This window comes from Girardinichthys multiradiatus, chromosome 1 (genome assembly GCF_021462225.1).
Source record: "Girardinichthys multiradiatus isolate DD_20200921_A chromosome 1, DD_fGirMul_XY1, whole genome shotgun sequence".
NCBI classification, from domain to species: domain Eukaryota; kingdom Metazoa; phylum Chordata; class Actinopteri; order Cyprinodontiformes; family Goodeidae; genus Girardinichthys; species Girardinichthys multiradiatus.
The window spans coordinates 22,927,298-22,946,959 of NC_061794.1; the positions used below are offsets into that span (position 1 = coordinate 22,927,298).

General features: G+C 40.2%; 1 protein-coding gene across 2 annotated transcripts in view; it reads left to right on the top strand.

The window, feature by feature from the left end:
* The window catches only part of kcnc4 (potassium voltage-gated channel, Shaw-related subfamily, member 4), a 44,127-nt gene extending 25,711 nt beyond the window's left edge, over positions 1 to 18,416 (top strand). Inside the window, exons 2-4 of one of the 2 annotated variants that reach the window (XM_047369911.1) lie at positions 3,338 to 4,265; positions 9,840 to 10,013; positions 15,573 to 18,416. In XM_047369911.1, coding sequence (XP_047225867.1) covers positions 3,338 to 4,265; positions 9,840 to 10,013; positions 15,573 to 15,637 — 1,167 coding nt within the window. In that variant the 3' untranslated portion in view covers positions 15,638 to 18,416. Of the gene's footprint in view, positions 1 to 3,337; positions 4,266 to 9,839; positions 10,014 to 15,569 lie in introns of both variants that reach the window. The other variant, XM_047369901.1, reaches the window with a different exon arrangement.
* The last annotated feature ends 1,246 nt before the right edge of the window (positions 18,417 to 19,662 follow it).

A 19,662-nucleotide genomic window follows, 5' to 3' on the forward strand; every position in this document is an offset into this window, starting at 1 on the left:
ACAGGGACGATGGTGGAGGACTTGAAGCAGGCTGGCACATGACATGTCTCCAGTGAGGTGTTAAAAATGTCTGTGAAGACTGGAGACAGCTGATCAGCGCAGTGCTTCAGGCTGGCTGGTGAGACAGAATCCGGACCAGCAGCTTTCCGGGGGTTCTGTCTCCTGAAGAGTTTGTTGACGTCCCTCTCCTGGATGGAAAGAGCCGTCCTCGGCGTGGGTAGGGGGCTGGTGGGGGTTGGAGGTGCCAAGGCCCCTCTTGAGGTTGGGGAGGTGGGGGTGGTGGATTGTGGCTGCAGCTGTTGGGGGGCGTCGTGGGAGATGGTTGCAGGACTGTCCCTTTGTCTTTCAAAGCGGCAGTAGAACTCGTTCAGGTCGTTGGCGAGGCGTCGGTCGTTGATGGAGTGGGGGGCTTTCGGCTTGTAGTTGGTGATTTGCTTGAGCCCTTTCCAGACAGACGCAGAGTCGTTGGCTGAGAACTGGTTTTGGAGCTTCTCAGAGTACAGTCGTTTGGCCTCTTTCACTGCCTTGCCAAACTTGTACTTAGCCTCTCTGTATATGTCTTTGTCCCCACTCCTGAAGGCCTCTTCCTTATCCAGTCTTAACCTTCTGAGTTTAGCTGTGAACCAGGGTTTGTCGTTGTTGTAACTCACCCTGGTGCATGATGGTACACAGCTGTCCTCACAGAAGCTGATGTAGGAAGTCACAGCCTCTGTGTACTCGTCCAGACTGTTGGTAGTAGTCCTGAACATATCCCAGTCTGTACAGCCTAAACACGCCTGGAGATTCTCCACAGCCTCACTGCTCCACTTCCTTGTCGTCCTCACAACAGGTTTGCAGAGCTTTAGTTTCTGCCTGTATGCAGGAATCAGGTGGACCATGATGTGGTCGGATTGGACCAGTGCAGCACGTGGGACGGCGTGATAAGCGTCTCTGATGGTGGTGTAACAGTGATCCAGAATGTTGTCCTCTCTGGTCGGACATTTTATAAACTGTCTGTATTTGGGAAGTTCGTGGGTCAGATTACCTTTGTTAAAGTCACCAGCGACGATTACTAAGGAGTCCGGGTTGGTCCGCTCCACACTCAGTATCTGGTCGGCGAGCATGCGCTGTGCGACCTGCACGTTAGCTTGCGGTGGGATGTAAACACCGACCAGGATGAACGAAGCGAACTCAACGGGGGGAATAGAAAGACTTACAGTTTATGATGAAGGCTTCCAGGTCTGGAGAACAGTGCTGCTGAATCACTGTCACGTCGTTGCACCAACCACTGTTGAGGTAAAAACAGATTCCTCCACCTTTCGCTTTGCCGGAGAGTTCCGTGTCTCTGTCCGCTCTATAGAGCTGGAATCCTGCCAGCTGCAGCGCAGAGTCCGGTATTAATCCACACAGCCACGTCTCCGTGAAGCACAAAACTGCCGATGAATAAAAGTCCCTGTTTTTCCCCAACAACAGTTGTAGTTCCTCCATTTTGTTGGGAAGTGAGCGCACGTTAGAGAGAAATATTCCAGGTAATGGTGTTCGTAGTCCACGCTGGCGAAGACGTACCAGCACCCCAGCCCGTTTCCCTCTCTTCCGGCGTTTCACCGCGTGAACAAAGGTGAGCGGAACCTTTGACCAGAATGTCCAAATATTCCAGAGCAGTAGGTAGAAAAGTGGGAAATAACTCCTCTGGTGTAGTAGCCCTGATGTTCATGAGTTCTTCTCTGGTGAGAGAGCTCCGGGTACCATCACAGAAGACCGTTTTAAAGCAAAAAACAAAACAAAACAATGCGCACCAACACGCCGAGGCGACCATCTGCGGCGCCATCTTGTTGTTATCAAAAACAAGTGGCTAGGATAGTGGCTAGGTCACTATGTGATACTGGTGGAGGAAAACGTTTCCTGACTCGCTCCTCCAAAACACCCCAAAGTGGCTCAATAATATTTAGATCTGGTGACTTTGCAGGCCATGGGAGATGTTCAACTTCACTTTCATGTTCATCAAACCAATCTTTCACCAGTCTTGCTGTGTGTATTGGTGCATTGTCATCCTGATACAAGGCACCGCCTTCAGGATACAATGTTTGAACCATTGGATGCACATGGTCCTCAAGAATGGTTCGGTAGTCCTTGGCAGTGACGCACCCATCTAGCACAAGTATTGGGCCAAGGGAATGCCATGATATGGCAGCCCAAACCATCACTGATCCACCCCCATGCTTCACTCTGGGCATGCAACAGTCTGGGTGGTACGCTTCTTTGGGGCTTCTCCACATCGTAACTCTCCCGAATGTGGGGAAAACAGTAAAGGTGGACTCATCAGAGAACAATACATGTTTCACATTGTCCACATCCCAAGATTTGCGCTCCTTGCACCATTGAAACCAACGTTTGGCATTGGCATGAGTGACCAAAGGTTTGGCTATAGCAGCCCAGCCGTGTATATTGACCCTGTGGAGCTCCCGACAGACAGTTCTGGTGGAAACAGGAGAGTTGAGGTGCACATTTAATTCTGCCGTGATTTGGGCAGCCATGGTTTTATGTTTTTTGGATACAATCCGAGTTAGCACCCGAACATCCCTTTCAGACAGCTTCCTCTTGCGTTCACAGTTAATCCTGTTGGATGTGGTTCATCCTTCTTGGTGGTATGCTGACATTACCCTGGATACCGTGGCTCTTGATACATCACAAAGACTTGCTCTCTTGGTCACAGATGCGCCAGCAAGACGTGCACCAACAATTTGTCCTCTTTTGAACTCTGGTATGTCACCCATAATGTTGTGAGCATTTCAATATTTTGAGCAAAATTGTGCTCTTACCCTGCTAATTGAACCTTCACACTCTGCACTTACTGGTGCAATGTGCAATCAATGAAGACTGGCTAACAGGTTGGTCCAATTTAGCCATGAAACCTCCCACACTAAAATGACTGGTGTTTCAGTTTCATTGTCCATCCCCTGTAGATATAGTGAACACAACTACTTTAAGTTACCTACCCACTGCTAACATTATTTACACACACAACCTACATCTGACAACTAAGTAATACAGATAAACTAATATCATTCCTGACATGCAAAGCTTTACAGCCAAGGATAAATAATGACAGAATAATCTTGTCACCGTTTTTGAAGAATTTTGTTCTGAGCTTTTTGTGGCACCTGAAGTTAAATAAGCTTGTTAATAATTGTAACCTTGAATTGTCTGTCACCTAAAACTAAAATAACATTTACAGCATGACACTTTTTGGAAATGATTTTCATTTCATTTTCTTGTCTGTTATTGCTAATTTCAGTATAAAAGAAGCAAGGAAAACATGGTATCATGGTTGTAAATGCTGATTATCTGTTTCAAACAGGGAGTGGCGATCATCTCTCTCTTCTTCATCCTGGTGTCCATCACCACCTTCTGCTTGGAGACCCATCAAGCCTTCGATGTAGAAGAAAACATCACAGAGCAAGTTCCCTTCGGAAACATCACAAAAAATGAGTTTAGGACTGAGATTGTCACCAACCCAAAACTCATCATGGTGGAGGGAATATGTGTGGTGTGGTTCACCTTTGAATTCCTGGTTCGAATTATCTGCTGCCCAAACAAACTGGCCTTCATCAAAAACACACTCAACATCATTGACTTTGTGGCCATTCTGCCATTCTACCTTGAGATGAGTTTGAGAGGTTTGTCGTCCAAAGCGGCCAGCAACGTGCTTGGTTTCCTCCGCGTGGTGCGCTTTGTGAGGATCTTGCGAATCTTCAAGCTCACACGTCACTTTGTAGGCCTGCGTGTCCTGGGTCACACGCTGAGGGCCAGTGTCAATGAATTCCTCCTGCTCGTTATTTTCTTGGCGCTGGGAGTGCTCATCTTTGCCACCATGATCTACTACGCCGAGCGCATCGGAGTGACCTACAACCCAGAGATTAAGAACCACTTCAGAAACATCCCTATCAGCTTCTGGTGGGCAGTGGTCACAATGACGACACTGGGCTATGGGGACATGTATCCCCAGACCTGGCTGGGTATGATGGTGGGGGCGTTGTGTGCGCTGGCTGGCGTGCTGACCATCGCTATGCCTGTCCCTGTAATCGTCAACAACTTTGGCATGTATTACTCGCTGGCTATGGCGAAGCAGAAGCTGCCAAAAAAGAAGAAGAGGCACACCCAAAACCCAGACGCACCGACCGACTCGGCCTCGTTTGTGAAATCAGAAACAAACTCACACATAGACAGCACTCAGAGCGACACGTGTCCGCTGGCAGCTGAGGAGAGCAGCAGCAGGAATCGCTCAGGTGAGGTCAAGATGTCATGGTAAAATATAACAATATACGCTTGCCTTTTGTGTAGTAACATGCATATAACAACTGAGGTGGTGAATGAATTTATGTTTTTGGCGCTCATTGCTTTAAAGGGTTCAGAAGTTTTGATGTGAGGTTTTATTATAAAATTATAAGCAATTATTATCCTACCTTCAGTTGATTACTGTCTGGCTTCAAGGTTGAACAATATAGACCAAATTTATCGCAATATCACTGTTCACGTTATGCATATCACAAATAAATGTCTGGACTGCAATACATGCCGGCTAAGTATTTAAGCACCATACATTCAGACTCTCTATGCCTGTGATATAGTTGGGGACACTTAAGGCCTGATGTTCAAAATGTGTGCATGTACAAAATCACAGGCAAACCTGTTTGCGTCCACAAACCTAATCTGCAGACCAGGTGCTAATCGGATTGCGTGTGTAAAATGTAAAATAATTGTATTCTCTTCCATTAGATGGAGATGCTATATCAACAGTTTGCCTCTACAAACAGTATAAATCCTTTGTTCACCCAGGAATAGAGCACTGTTAAATAATGTTGGGGGAGAGCTGTGAACGTCATGGAAAAACCAGCATTGTTTAATGATCAGGGGCTGTATTCACAAAGAATCCTAAGACTAAAAGTGGCTTCTAGTGACATCTTAGAATTTCTTGAATTCGAATATTTTTCATAAAATTTTCCCTCAGTAGTGTAAAAGTTATTCACAAAGCACCTTAGGCCTTAAGAGAGCTCCTAACGTGAAGAAATGTTAAGATCAGTGAGGAGGACCTTTAGTGAACCTAAGAGTGTCTTAAGCTGGCAAGATGGCGGAAAGACCGAGAGGAAAGAGAGATATTCTCTGAACAATGAACACCAGTGAATAAAACGCTACCGGCTCAACCCTCAGGGATCCACCCCCTAAACAGTCAAATAAATTAACTTCTATAAAAACCATGCAATTATTAATATAGAATATGATAAACTTTATCATCCCTCTGGGCAAAATTATAGTGGAAATGATAGTGAATAGTTTCAGCAGCAGGACAGATTAAAGGTGCACCTCTAGTAAGGTAATATTAGGAAGGACAAATAAATAACAGAAACAACAATAAAATAACCATGAATAAAAAGTGAACAAAATTACAAACAATATAGTACAGAATTATTTAAACATTTAGAGACTGTAAAATGCTTTCAAAAAATACATTTAGAAAAAATTGGAAAGATCGAATATATATATATATATATATGCATAAATGCAAAAACTAGAATAATCTAAGGACTACATACACAGAAGGAAGATGTAAATGAGGTGAATAATTATTTGCTGTATTGTTCATGATGATGACAGAAGCCTAAGCCTACATTTTTATCTACAATGCTCCCTGTCTGTGGAGAAGGGTGTTCTGCTATCTCCTCTCTAGCTTCTGATTGCAGCAGGAACCAGAGCTGCTCACATTCCAGGCTGGTGCTGAAAACAGAGGGGACGACACATTGATCTGCTGGGAATGGACGGTTTGTTCCCACCGTGAGCCCAGGACCAAATCTACCTTTCAACACTCCTCTATTCTCCTTCACCAGCAGGCTCTGCTCCTCTGTTCAGTTCGGTTTTCTCCACTTTTTGTTTCTCCATTTTGTTTTAGTCATTTTACTAAACTAAACCTCATTATACAAGAAGGAGATCACAGGAAAATGCTGAATTTTAATATTAATATAACATTAATTAATATGAAATAGATGCAGTATGAAAACAACCAGCCTTGAAAGCAGGCGCGTAGGTAGACCTGGGCCTCCGGGGCGGAAGCCCCGGATGTTTTCTGAAGAGCCCCGGATTTCTTGATAGAAGAAATTTAGAAAAAGATTCAGCCACAAAATGGTATTGGACTTCACATTTTTATTTAAAAACAATCTTTTTTTTTTTCAATTGTGTTCCATATAATCACCTCCCGCTCCACCTAACCTGACAATGAGTTAAAAGGATAAGAATAGTTATTTGCGTCCTCGCAGCACCGCGAATGCGCAACTACGCGCACAGTCAGAGACGGACTCCATTCTGGAGAAGTCCAGAACAGCAGTTTACTCCAGGTCGACCTGCCTCCTTCATTATGTGAAAAGTTACACTGAGCGGCTCAAACAGGGTGCATTTCAGAGCAACTATGGAGCCAACCAGAGAGAGGGAGCCTGGTGGGTGTGTATGTTCAGGAACAGGTGGACGCCGAGCGGTATAACCCAGGAGAAGATGGCGGTAAAACCTGAATGCTGACTCGGAATGGGCTAATTGTAAGTTACAGCTAATCACTGATTCACCCAGCAAGACCTGAGGTGTAGGTTCACTCTAATGAGCATCTTCAGGGTCATGATGAGGGACCTTCACCTGCTACTTCATGAATCTTCAACCTGTTGTCACTTTGGCATTTGTTAGGTATTAATTAGTCAAACTCAGAGGAAAGAAGTAATGACACAGGGTCTCTGTTTTTCTTGCGCAAGAGGTAGCTTGCTCTCTGCAGTAAAAACTACAAAGTATTGGCACCCTTTCTCTTTATTTATATACATACTGGTTCACACACACAGTTCAACAGACAGTTCAGGCATTTAGGGTGTGTGTGTGTGTGTGTGTGTGTGTGTCTGTGTGTGTGTGTCTGTGTGTGTGTGGGGGGTCAGAAGGGTTAGGGTGCATGTGTTTTGCTTTTAAACAGAGAGGGAGTGGGGACTGGTACAAGCAGCCCCCAGATGTTACCGATAGTAGCATAACTCACTCCTCTCCCCCCGTCTCCCTTTCTGTGGCATGTGGGAGGGAAGAGCACTTTGTACAGACATGAGTGATAAACAATACAAAAGTTTTCAAACCGTAACAGTCCCTCCTTTTTTTATCACAAATAAAGTCATGATTAGATACATGTAAAAGAAAACACTCTGTGTGAGCGAAAAACCCACGGACGGAAAGCAGATTATGTTGTGGGAAAAATACTCACACGCCCCTCCGCCCAAGGCGACAATCAACCATGGTAGAGTATAATAATAATAAAACAATGTAATAAAAAAATAAATAAAAATAATTTTAATAAAAGTAAAAGAATTAAAACAAGCCTTGTTCATGTCATCATTGTACTTTTTCTCATTTCACTTAAATAGAAACTTCTTTCGATTTTCTGCTATAAAGTCATTTTATGAAGTACAATTATGAGTACACTCAGGCGTCAAAGATATTTTCATTTACAACATGTCATCATAGGAGTAGCGGTCTTTATTTTGTAGCTCGGTAAAATAAACCTTTTCTGTGTCATCATAGTTATTTGTCTTTGGGTTCAGTGTGTTGGCAACATTTACACACAGTATTTAAAGAGTATGTGGGTGTTACCTCAACTTAAAAGAGTTTGTGCTTTATGGCCCTAGACCCTCCTCGGGTCAGGGGTAACCAAGTTATCTATGAGCAGACAAAGGACCATGTTAATGTTAGGTATTAATTAGTCAAACTCAGAGGAAAGAAGTAATGACACAGGGTCTCTGTTTTTCTTGCGCAAGAGGTAGCTTGCTCTCTGCAGTAAGAACTACAAAGTATTGGCACCCTTTCTCTTTATTTATATACATGCTGGTTCAAACACACAGTTCAACAGACAGTTCAGGCATTTAAGGTGTGTGTGTGTGTGTGTGGGGGGGGGGGGGGGGGGGGGGGGTCAGAAGGGTTAGGGTGCATGTGTTTTGCTTTTAAACAGAGAGGGAGTGGGGACTGGTACAAGCAGCCCAGCAGCCCCCAGATGTTACCAATAGTAGCATAACTCACTCCTCTCCCCCCATCTTCCTTTCTGTGGCATGTGGGAGGGAAGAGCACTTTGTACAGACATGAGTGATAAACAATACAAGAGTTTTCAAACCCTAACAGCATTGGGTGGTTATTTCCCTGGTTGAAACAGACTTAGAGAATAACTTTGGCCAGAGTAACTACCTAACAGAAGAAGAAGTATAAAATGATAACATAAACTGTTATCATCTATTTGCTTTTCACAACCTTGAACTTTTGTAAAAGGTTTTGTGGTACCAGTGGCTGTTATTCACAGTATTCAGACAGGAGAAAAATCTGCAGTAAAGGTCTAAAGGCTGGGAATCAAACCCTGGATGGCTGCGATGAGGACTAACAGCTTCTGTATATGGGAAGCCCTCCGACATGACGCCATACACCGCCCCACCTCTTTAACCTTTACATCAGACAGTAACTCTAAACGGCAATGTTTTAATGTTCCATTCTCAGTACTTATTTCACACCGGATGATCATTTGTGGTGCCCCACTATTTCTCATGTAATTAATCAGTTGCTTCTGTTTAGATAAACACCACAAAACAAAAGTGATGATGGTTTAAAGGCTATTAGAAGAGCTTTGAGGTTTTTGAGGGTGGAGTTGGCTCCTCTCAGGCCTAGCCTTTAGCTTTAGCCTGTGGGAACAGTCAGTCAGTCAATCAGTCAGTCATTTTCTACCGCTTATTCCATAGTGGGTCACGGGGAATTTGGTGCCTATTTCCAGCAGTCTACGGGCGAGAGGCGGGGTACACCCTGGACAGGTCGCCAGTCCATCGCAGCCTGTGGGAACAACTAATCTTAATTTATGCTAAATTTAGACATCAAGATTTAACTACTGCTGGCAAACTACTTTTAAACTTTCAACAATTCAACAATTTAAAAATTCCTGGACTATCCCTCTGAAGTCTCACGCAAGTTCAAATTTGATCTATTTTGTGCAAGTAATACACTATTTGAGATGATACCAAAAAGAAAACCTACATGGTTTGTTAATCATATTGCAAAAGGAGCAACTTAATACAACTTTTTCAAAACCTCGGGTGCTTTCATCTGATATTGTCACATTTCATGAGCACTGAAACTGCAATGCATCATAGTTCAAAACAAGCTTTTACAGGAGATACTTCATGCAAAATATGCCCACATATAAACTGAGATTTTAGAAGTTCTAAGTGAGGTTTCTGTTGTAACAAGACAAAATAACGAATTTGACTATTGGAAGATGTGTAATTTGGAAAATAATTTCCCTCAAATATTTAAAGACAGTTTTGTGACTGACCCCTTTTAAAAAGCCAATCCATCAGTATTGTGTTGAAAACAATTCTCAGAATGGTATCTAAAACACATTTATTTCTCTTTTGTTCTAGCTTTGTTGTTTTTAACTGTGGGATTTTAACGATTACAAAAATAGTATTAATATTTATATTTATTGTATTTTGTAATGATATTCTCCAATTAAACTGAGCACACATTCATCTTGAATACTTGTATCTTATGAAGTCTGGTAATACTACAAAAACTACGATGTTTTGACTTTCAGATTCCTGAGATGTTGAGTTTGCGTAACAGATGCCCTGAGCTTAGTCATATAGACAGCAATGCACCACGATCAAATTACTCCTCATAACATCTCAGTCTAATCGGATTTCATCCCAGCAAAAAAGCTGCTTTTATGCAATATACCTCAGCCTTTGTCTGGGGCCTCGGGAAACCCTCAATAAAAGCTTTGCCATTTATGTTGTTGTGTGTTTTTGTCTTCCTGTCAGACTCCAAACAGAATGGGGATGCGAATGTGGCCCTTTCAGATGAGGAAGGCTGCAGTCTGACCCAGCCGCTGTCCCCCAGTGAAAAATGGTCCCTGCGCTGCTCCAGAGGACGAAGCAAGAATAAGGAGGGCACCTGCTTCCTCCAAACATCTGGAGATCCCAACATCCATGTTGGTGGGTTACAAATTCACTTTACTTTTTTACTTTTTCTGTTCAGTTCAGTTCCATTTTGTTCAAGTTCAGTTCAAGTAAGTTCAACTGAAATAAATGTATTTCAGTTTGGTTATGAGTTAAGGCCAAATCAGTTCAGTTAAGTCTGATTCTGATTGAAGCTGTTTAGATCAATTTATTTACTTTAGATTCAGATCCTTCTTGTTAGATTCAATTCAGTTCACTTTAGTTTATTTCAAATTGGATCAGTTCAGTTTTACATTTGCTATTTAGTTTTGTTTAATTTAGTTTAATACAGTTTAGTCAGTCAGTCATTTTCTACCACTTATTCCATAGTGGGTCGCAGGGGAGCTGGTGCCTATCCCCAGCAGTCTATGGGTGAGAGGCAGGGTACACCCTGGACAGGTCGCCAGTCCATCACAGGGCAACACACAACCATGCACACACTCATTCATACACCTAAGGGCAATTTAGAGTTACCAATTCACCTAACAGGTATGTCTTTGGACTGTGGGAGGAAGCCGGAGTACCTGGCGAGAACCCACGCATGCACGGGGAGAACATGCAAACTCCATGCAGAAAGACCCCAGGCCAGGAATTGAACCTACAACCTTCTTGCTGCAAGGCAACAGTGCTAACAGTTGGTAGTTCAGTTTAGTTCAGTTCATTTCAGTTAAACTGATTTCAGTTTATTTCAAAGAAATTTAGCCATCTGTACTAAACAGCAAGGGTCCAGCAGGTTCCTCGCCTTAACTGGCAAGCAGGTCAGATTTTTACTGACCATGTGTATTGTGAGTGACGATAATACATTTGAGATGATGAAACACCTATGAAATTTGCTACAAAGAACATCAGCAGCAAAGAAGATCGCAAAGCAAGCCGCAGGCAAATAGAAAAGACTAAAAAGATGTTTGACCACGATAAGCATGTTGGTTTCTGTACTGCATCAACTATAAACAAAGATGTGAAGGGAAATGTGAGGTCCTCAGTTGCTTGCACATGTAATGCAATTGGTTGGTGTCACAAAGTTTGAAACATTGCTGTTTCAGGACATACCTTTGGAAAGAAACTGAACTAAATTGTAAGCAAGTGGAACTCATTTCATTCAGAGCGAGGAAATTGTTTCATCAATGTGTGCTGAGGAACTTCTACTACATCACCTCACAATAGGCAGCTCTGCATCATTTTGTACCTTTCAGATCAATATCAAGTCAATAAAACAGCTTTGAAGCACTAATTGCATCTATCTATCTGTCTGTGTGTGCTGACTAAAACAAAAGTTTCTTATTCACCACTGCTGAGTTGAGACATCTATAACCTGCGGTACCATAACACGTCTTCAATGGGAAACAGGTACATGCAATACAGTACTGAGATGGAAAAGTGAAAGATACAGTCAAGTGGAAAGATAAGAACAGTTTGTTATTCTGTTGTTCTACTGACCGTTGATGGGAGAGTGAACATCATGGTGAGATCAAAAGACCTGCCTAAGGCCTTTAGAAAATAGAGTGTAGCAGCTTATGAGTTCGGTACGGGGTTCAGATAGGTCTTTAAAGAATAGTCTACAAGAGTGGACGTTTAAAACAACTGACCTACATGTCCAGGTGTAGCCTTTTAAAAGAAGTTCACCCCAAGAGCAGACTGTAAGATGCTAAAAGAAGTCTCAAAAAGACTCTACAATGTCCTAAATGTCATTGCCTGCTGTAGCGGACTTACAGCCGGTAATTACATTAACTGTCATAAGATGTGTGCAAGGAGGTAACCTTTGCTCTCCGAAAAAAACATGAAGGCCAGAGATAACATAGACAAAGACCAGGATTCCTGGAAAAACTTTCAACAGATGAGTCCAAAACTTAATCATTTGAACATCAGAACAGAGGACATATTTGCCATAAATCAAATGCAGCATGTTAGGAAAAGAACTGCATTTTAACTGTAAAGCATATAGCTGGAAGTGTCATTGTTTGGACATACTTTGCTGCAGCAGGACCTGAACAGAATCCACAAACCAGTAAATCCACCAAGGACTTGCTATCTAGTATTATAAACAGGAAGATATCCTGCTTAGTGAAAACATTTGAGAAACTGTAGGGTCACAGTCTGAACATGCAAGAAACCCCCTCAAACATCTCAACTGAAAGTCTAAAGCAAAGATCCCAACTTTTTTCTAGACATCAACAGAACACTTTCTTTACACTTTGCTAAAACGCATTTCACTCTTAAAGGTCATTAGCATTACTGCTGTCGGAGAAACAAAAACAGGCCTCATAAATGGGGCACTTACTACAGCCTGAGGCCCGAGAGAGTTTGCATGTTTTTTTTGAACAGCCCATTACATGGATGTTGTACTTGAATGTATTTCCTGAAAGCCTCATCCCTCCCTCAGTGTTGATTAAGGCTGTTTGCTGCAGGCAGGCAGGCAACATGTTGTGACATGCAAACGAAAAACACCATCAGTTTTGGCAAAGAGAGTTGAAATCAGATATTTACATTTGCTATTAAGAGACATAACCATTTCTTTCATACTGTCCTGTTTTAGATGAGTTAGGATTACCAAAATAATTTCTATTTTCTGGTTTTTGTTTTTTTTACTTTTCTGTGTTTTTTTACTTTCTTGTGTGACACCATGGAAAACTGAAAAGAAATCAACCAAGATATCTGGAAGACAATTGTTGACCTCCGCAAGTCTGGTTCATCTTTTGGTACAATTTCCAGATGCTTGAAGGTCTTATATTCATCTCTTTAAACAGTTTTCTGCATGTGTTAACACCATGGGAAAGTCCAGCTATATGTTCAGGAAGAGGACGGGTTCTGTGTCCCCAGAGAACAGACGAACAGGTTTCTGTCTGAAATGTGTCATTTAACATCAGAACAAACACAGAAGACCTCATTAAGATGCTGGCTGAAGCCAGTGAGAGAGTATTGTCAATCACAGTGAAACAAGTTTTCTACTAAACTGGGCTGAAAAGCCCCTTAGCAAAGAAAAAAACCATTACTCCAAATACAACATGAGAAGCCAGATTACTGTTTGCACATCGACTCAAGGACAAATATCCAAATTTTTTAAACTGACCTGCTGTGTCAAAAAACAAAATTTGAGGTGTTTGGTTATAATCACCGGTATTACATTTAGAGGGAAAAGGGAGAATCTCTCAAGCCTGAGGACACCATGCCAACTGTGAAGATGTATGTGAGCAAATTGGCGTACAAAACTGGACTCGGTTACAGCCGTTCTCTCAGGAGGAATGGGCCAAATATGAAATGCTAAAGAAATGTATGTAAACTTCTGATTTGAAAGAAAGTTTAAATATTTAGCAAACTGAAATAATATTGGCAGACCCAATTGACCAAAAACAGAAAGGGACAGTCTGATTTAATGACAGACAGTAAAGGACTTTTAATACAGTGTATGCAAATATCTGCTGTCAAGTGTAAATGAGATGAAGGATAGCTATGGTACTATAAAATAATCAAGGTAAATAATTTCTGCAAATGTGGAAAAATATATTTTGAAATTAAAGTCTTATGTTTTTTTACAATGATAATGCCAGCTCATTAAAATACCATGCAGGTTTATTTGTGAAAAACAGACAAAAGAATTACAGAATGCTGATGAAAGCCAGAGCTAATCTATGATGGATAGAAGATTGAGTTAATTTAATCCAGAGCCCTGTATCTGGTGTGCATCTTCATAACAGCATCATGTTCTATTATAAGATTGTTTCACATGCATGCAACTCTTTATTAGCCAACATTATCAGAAAAAAGGTTATTCTTTTAACTAACATTTGGCTCCTGCTTAAAATGTTTTTGTGCAGTTTACTGACGTATGAGGCTAACCTTTGATATGACTTGTTGATAATTAGGCTTATAATATGTTTTCCTTGTGGTTAATTATGTGTGGGCAAAACTTACTGGTCTCCTACTGCATAAATATTTCTAATATAGGTGATACCTACAGTATTACCTATCATTATCAGAAACAAATGGGCTATTGTTCACATAGAAATAAAAAATAAAAAATCTTTTTTTTTTACAATCCTAAAAAAGCTGCCTTTCAGTAGGTTAGATGTAAATAGATTATGACTCAGTGGCTCTGTTCTTCAGTGCCGTGCCCATAGGGAACCGGGAAGCTGGTTGATACCAGAGAGTTGCAGCTTAAAAGCTATAGATAATATTTGACCAATGAGGTATAAATTGCTGCAGAGTTACGGATGGATAGATGGACATCTGAAGATGCTCTCAGATAGCTATCAGGAAATGGACGCTTACAGTGGTACAAACAAATGGTTGACTTGTATAAAATCATCACAGGAAACCTCTTCGATACTTAGTGCAATGATTTTATACATATTAAAACAAACACTTTCCAAATGCATCCATGGAGTGCAACATAGGGTAGTAAACGGATGTCAAGATAAGCAGAGGAAATGTTTCAGATGATCAGATGAACCTGCAGTTTCCTGGGGGACTCTGCTGGATAAATTGAAAGATTGATTTTTTTTTCCACTGGTAGGTTCCCATTAACAGTACAAAGATGCACAGCGAAGACTTTGGTCACCCTCAGACATTTTCTGTCTGTGGTGTACAGTTGTATTTTAATTAGTTAGTACTTATTTTTATTAGTTCCTCATAATTTTAGTCATTTCTGGATTTTATGTCCTAGGGATGACAAGAATTCAGTTCTTCCATCTCTGTTGTTTTGTTCCCCCTACACACTGCTGCTGTATGAGATGCACGGCTCCCCATTAGCAGTTCAGATGTGGACTAAACAGCTAATTTTTCAATTAAGCTCTTTTCAGACATGCAATGTCCATTATTCAGTTGGTGACTGAACATTTTAATATCAGATCTGAAGGAATCTTTTAAGGAAAAGTTTGTGACAGTGGTGGGACTGTCGGACTGTTAGGATTACACTAATCTAAACTCATGCAGGGTTATTATCTGAAAGCCACATACAGTACATGAGGATTACTGTAACATTTATTCAGCTGTTCAAAGGGATCCAGCATACTGAAGTATTAAATAAATACCAGTGTTTTTCGAGAAAATGAGCAAATGCAAACAAGAAAAAACTATTCCCTCTGCATGTGCTTCTTAAACTTCAGTTATTTGGTGCATTGTTGGCAAATAAATTATTCTTACTTCTAGTTCGATCTGAATAAAAAAAACAGCAAAGAAAAAAATAAGGAAGCACGTCTGGAAGGTTTTAGTGGTGGTGTAGTTTTCAATCTGACAAACAGTCCTGATATTAAAGATAATTCATCAGGTTGTGAAAAAGATAAGATCGCATTCTGCTTAGCTGGTAACTAGGCTTGTTTTGGCCTTAGGGGTCTGATGATACAGACACATCTAAAAAAAAGTTCAATATTTTTGTTACTCATTTTAGAAAGTGAAACTCAGATTTTATAGATCCATTACCCATAGATGAAACATTTTAGGCTTTTATTTCTTGTACTTTTGATGACTATGTCTCACAGATAATGAAATCGTGATCTTTCTCAGGTGCAGAATCAAACCTTTTTGTGCTTTTATCTCTACTTTTGTGTTTCTCAACAGAAGGCTTTAAAGATATTCTCACTACAACTGGGAACTACACTCAGCCGGAGGTCACCACTCTGACCTGATGAGTTGCTTTGAATAAGGAGGAGGAAATGTGGAGTCTGCTGTGGTGTTCGTTGGATACCTGCTGTTCAAATAAACTGCAGAGCCAGTAATTGTTCTTCAAAATCAATATTTTTTTGTTTCATCATATATTGCAAACCCTGTAACCTATCTGATCAACAGTAGATATATATTGGAACATATTTGCGAAGCACTTTGCATGTATTGCATGATCTAACATTGTACTAGAGATGTACCAGTATACACTTACACTGTACTGGATAATATACCTCCTTACAAAAGGCCCTGAAGCCATTATCTCTCCATCTTGTTATGTGATGTAGGGGTAACAGAAGCTTGGAGACATTTTTCCCTCCAAACGAAATTGTTTTATTTAGCTTTTTCAGCTCAAAGTAGTAAAATCCTAAGTTTTACTATCCCAAATCAAAAAAATATTTTACCTCCAGCGCAGAGGCATAAAATATAAAATCACAGCTGATTAAAGAAAAAGATAAGTATAAAGATTTAGAGAGCACCAATAGCTATATTAACATTTTATAGTCAGATTCAGATTCTAAAATGTGAGATTATACTCTTAAATTGAACTTTTAGAATCTTGTGGTCTAAATTATGGTCTCCTGATGGGACAAATATTTTAGGGTTTAAACACAGATTTTGTTTGAAAAAAATTACATTCAAAACATAAACTGTTCTTACAGTGAGTCCTATTTTTCCAGGTATGTGAGAAGTAGTTAAAGCTTTTTTAAACTTAAATAGTCACTGGAAATACAGCCTATACAGCAATAGGTGCACACACACCTGTCATGAGGATATCATGTCGTTTTTATTTTGGACTTTTAATGATTTATTTGAATTGTTCATTTTTCCCGTTAGAATGATGATACAGCATACAACTACAGGACGTTTTAACAAGAATTAAGTGCACAACTATACATTTATTGCAGATTTTCTATAATCCAAATGGGTCAAAATAATACAAACATCTCAAATATATATGTACAACCCAACTAATATTTGGTTAAATGTCTTTTAGCACATTGCAGAGAAAACCCACCATTTTGTAGCCATCAAGAAGCTACCTCTGGCTGGAGATCTGACCAGTCTTTGTGGAGTTAATTTAAACGGGCTGCTTTCTGGTACAGAAGTGGCTTTTAAGTGAGTCAACAAATGTTTTACTGGCTTGAAGTTGAGCTTTGGTTGAGCAATTTACTGTACTGGAAATTTCTGGAACGCCAGTGGCATGGACTGGGAATGTGACAACCAAGAAAGAAGCACTTGTCAAAAACACCTTCTAGCTTAACTGAAATTTGTCGGTAATTTGCTGCCAAAGTTTTTGGTCAGAAGAGACAAATTTTAAACTCTTTGGCCACAATGACAAGATGAATGTTTAGATAGGTCAAGGTGAGGCTTTCAAACTTAAATGCTCTGTACCAACTGTCAAACTGGGTGGTGGCAGCCTCTTTAACTTCTGGAATGGTCATGATGCCAAAATAATGAAACAATTTGTTCATCATATTTAAAGGCTGGGTCCATGTCAGGACACCAATCAAAATACATTTCTGATAAGAAGAGAGGTCAAATACCCAGTCAAAATTATGTCTGAAGCCTGTCGATGTCTAATAATAGTGTGTGTGTGTGCTATTGGTTATTGAACCAAATAGTAGTGGGGGTTCATGTCTATATTGGAGCATGTTTGTATAATTTGGACTATTTTTGATGTGGAGAAAATCCACACTAATTTCTTACTCAGTTATTATTTATTAATCATTGGAGTTGTGTGTTGTCCTACCATTCCACAGTTCAAATAAATAAATTAAAGCCTAAAACAGAAAGACATGCATGCTGGACAGAACTGTAGGTGTTGTTAAGACACCTTTAAGCATAGATTATCGTATTTTCCACCGCCTTCTGCTGTGTCACTGCCTTCTAACACAGGAAAACATGTAGATATGTTTGTCTAGAACACCACAGAAAGAAGCAACATGTTACTTGTAAATGCTTGTAAAATAAGACAGTTTGACAGAAGCTGGAGAAAAAAAATCAGTGGAACAGTATTGTATGTTATTATATTAGCTCAGTGCAGCTAATGCATCATTACTGGGTGACTTTGGACCAAAATGCACTCTATTAGATTACTTGGTAGTTTTTCAGTACATGCTGGTAAAAATGCATACAGTACAATGCCATCAGTTCCGCTTGTGCCTCATGGTTAGTAATAGAGTTTAGATGTCTGTAATGTAATCAGCTTGTTTCTTGCTGCATTAAAATCCAGAAGCAGCAGGAAAACTGTTTCTTTACCTGTGTTTATAATGTATTCCTCATGCTCTACCATAGTGGCCTTATGTTTAATAAAGCAAAAGGGAAATAATTTATGTCTTTAAACTATTTCTACACTGAAGCTGATGTCTGTAATGTATAAGCTGTAACTATGTAGCACAGTACCATATGATAGATGATTATCTGTAAAGTATGTTTATGCATCATGAAATAGCTGTTAACCAACAATGAGAGATTATTATTTTGAATATTCACCTTTTGAACCTTATTTTCTGTAGTTCCTGTTGTATGTATTTGACGGTATCAGACAAGCACACAGCACATCTAGTTATGTTTGGCCTGTATGGATATATAAACTATATAAAGGTAGCTGTGGTGAATTTAAACCCAGTTTAACAATCAGAGGCAAATGTGGGAGGGAGTGTGTGATGTTATACCTCAAAGGCATGTGTTTCTATGCAGAAATTCAAATAAAACCCATTTCCTTCACCGGTGTTGAAGATATGTTGGTGTCATTTCTGTTTTTATTCCTCATTAACAGAAGTTTTTCACCAGTGTTATTTCCTGTGCAACTATTTATAACTGAACCAGCAGACTGCTCGTGGTGCCTGCTCAGAGCAATGTAGCAGAGACACAGCTGTTCCTCTCTGCTGCCTCCCTGATTATGTACCAAAGGTGTAAATGGCACACAGATCACATCTCCATGGAGATCAGAGATGATAGGCAGCACTAATTAATGCTCAGCTACATGCATCCTTTTCTCTCACTCCTGTTTGCCACATGCAAATAAACCCTGCATGCTCTGATTCTCTCACAGACATCCTCATAGATGTGCAAGCTTTCACTTCAGTGCACGAACATTATCTGTAAATTGGCTCCCTAAAGAAATGCTTTGATGTTAAGGGATGCAATGTGCTGCTGAGGTGGACACTGTCTTTAAGGAAGGGTTTTACATGAAGTTAGATCAGACAGATGAAGCAGCATGACAAATAGAAGATTTTCTGCTGGTGCTATTGACTGCAGTGAAGTGTTTATTTGAAATTCAGCACAAACATGCTCACCACATCTCCACAGGTTTAAACATGATCAGCCTTATGAACATGCACATAACTAGAAATGTTGACACATCTCTAATAAAACACAAATCATTTATTACATGAATATATTAGATTATTTCAGACATTCTTCATAAAAAAAATTAATTCTATGTTATAGTGTTGAATGTGAACTTATCGTACGATTTTTGCCTGGGGCTTTCCAAATACGTCATCCAGGATCACCGTTGTGGGACAGCAAAATGTCATAAATCAGCTCTAAGACAGACAGCTAGGATTTGTTCGCACACTTCGCTTGAAGTTAAACTCTAATGCTTGGTAGAGATGGGTACCTTTCACATTTGAACCGATACCGTGCCGATACTCTGCACCTTGGAATCGATACCGGTACTCAACAGTACCAGCTTTCAGTACTTTTGTGTGTGTTTATGTGATAATAAATGTTAATCGTTTAATAATAAAATCTCAAAAATTTTCAATTTAACATATTTTTTTTCTCAATATATAAACTACAATGAATATATCAAAACAACATCCAGCTGTTTGTACTGTAACATCTCAGTTGTTTCAAACATTTCTTCAACATTAAAACCCTTTAGTGACTGCACAGTCTAATGCACAAATTAAAACCCAGCCATGTTGCTGGTTGCAGAGTCGCTAACGGATGCAGGCCGTAGATCTGAGGCCGACGAAAA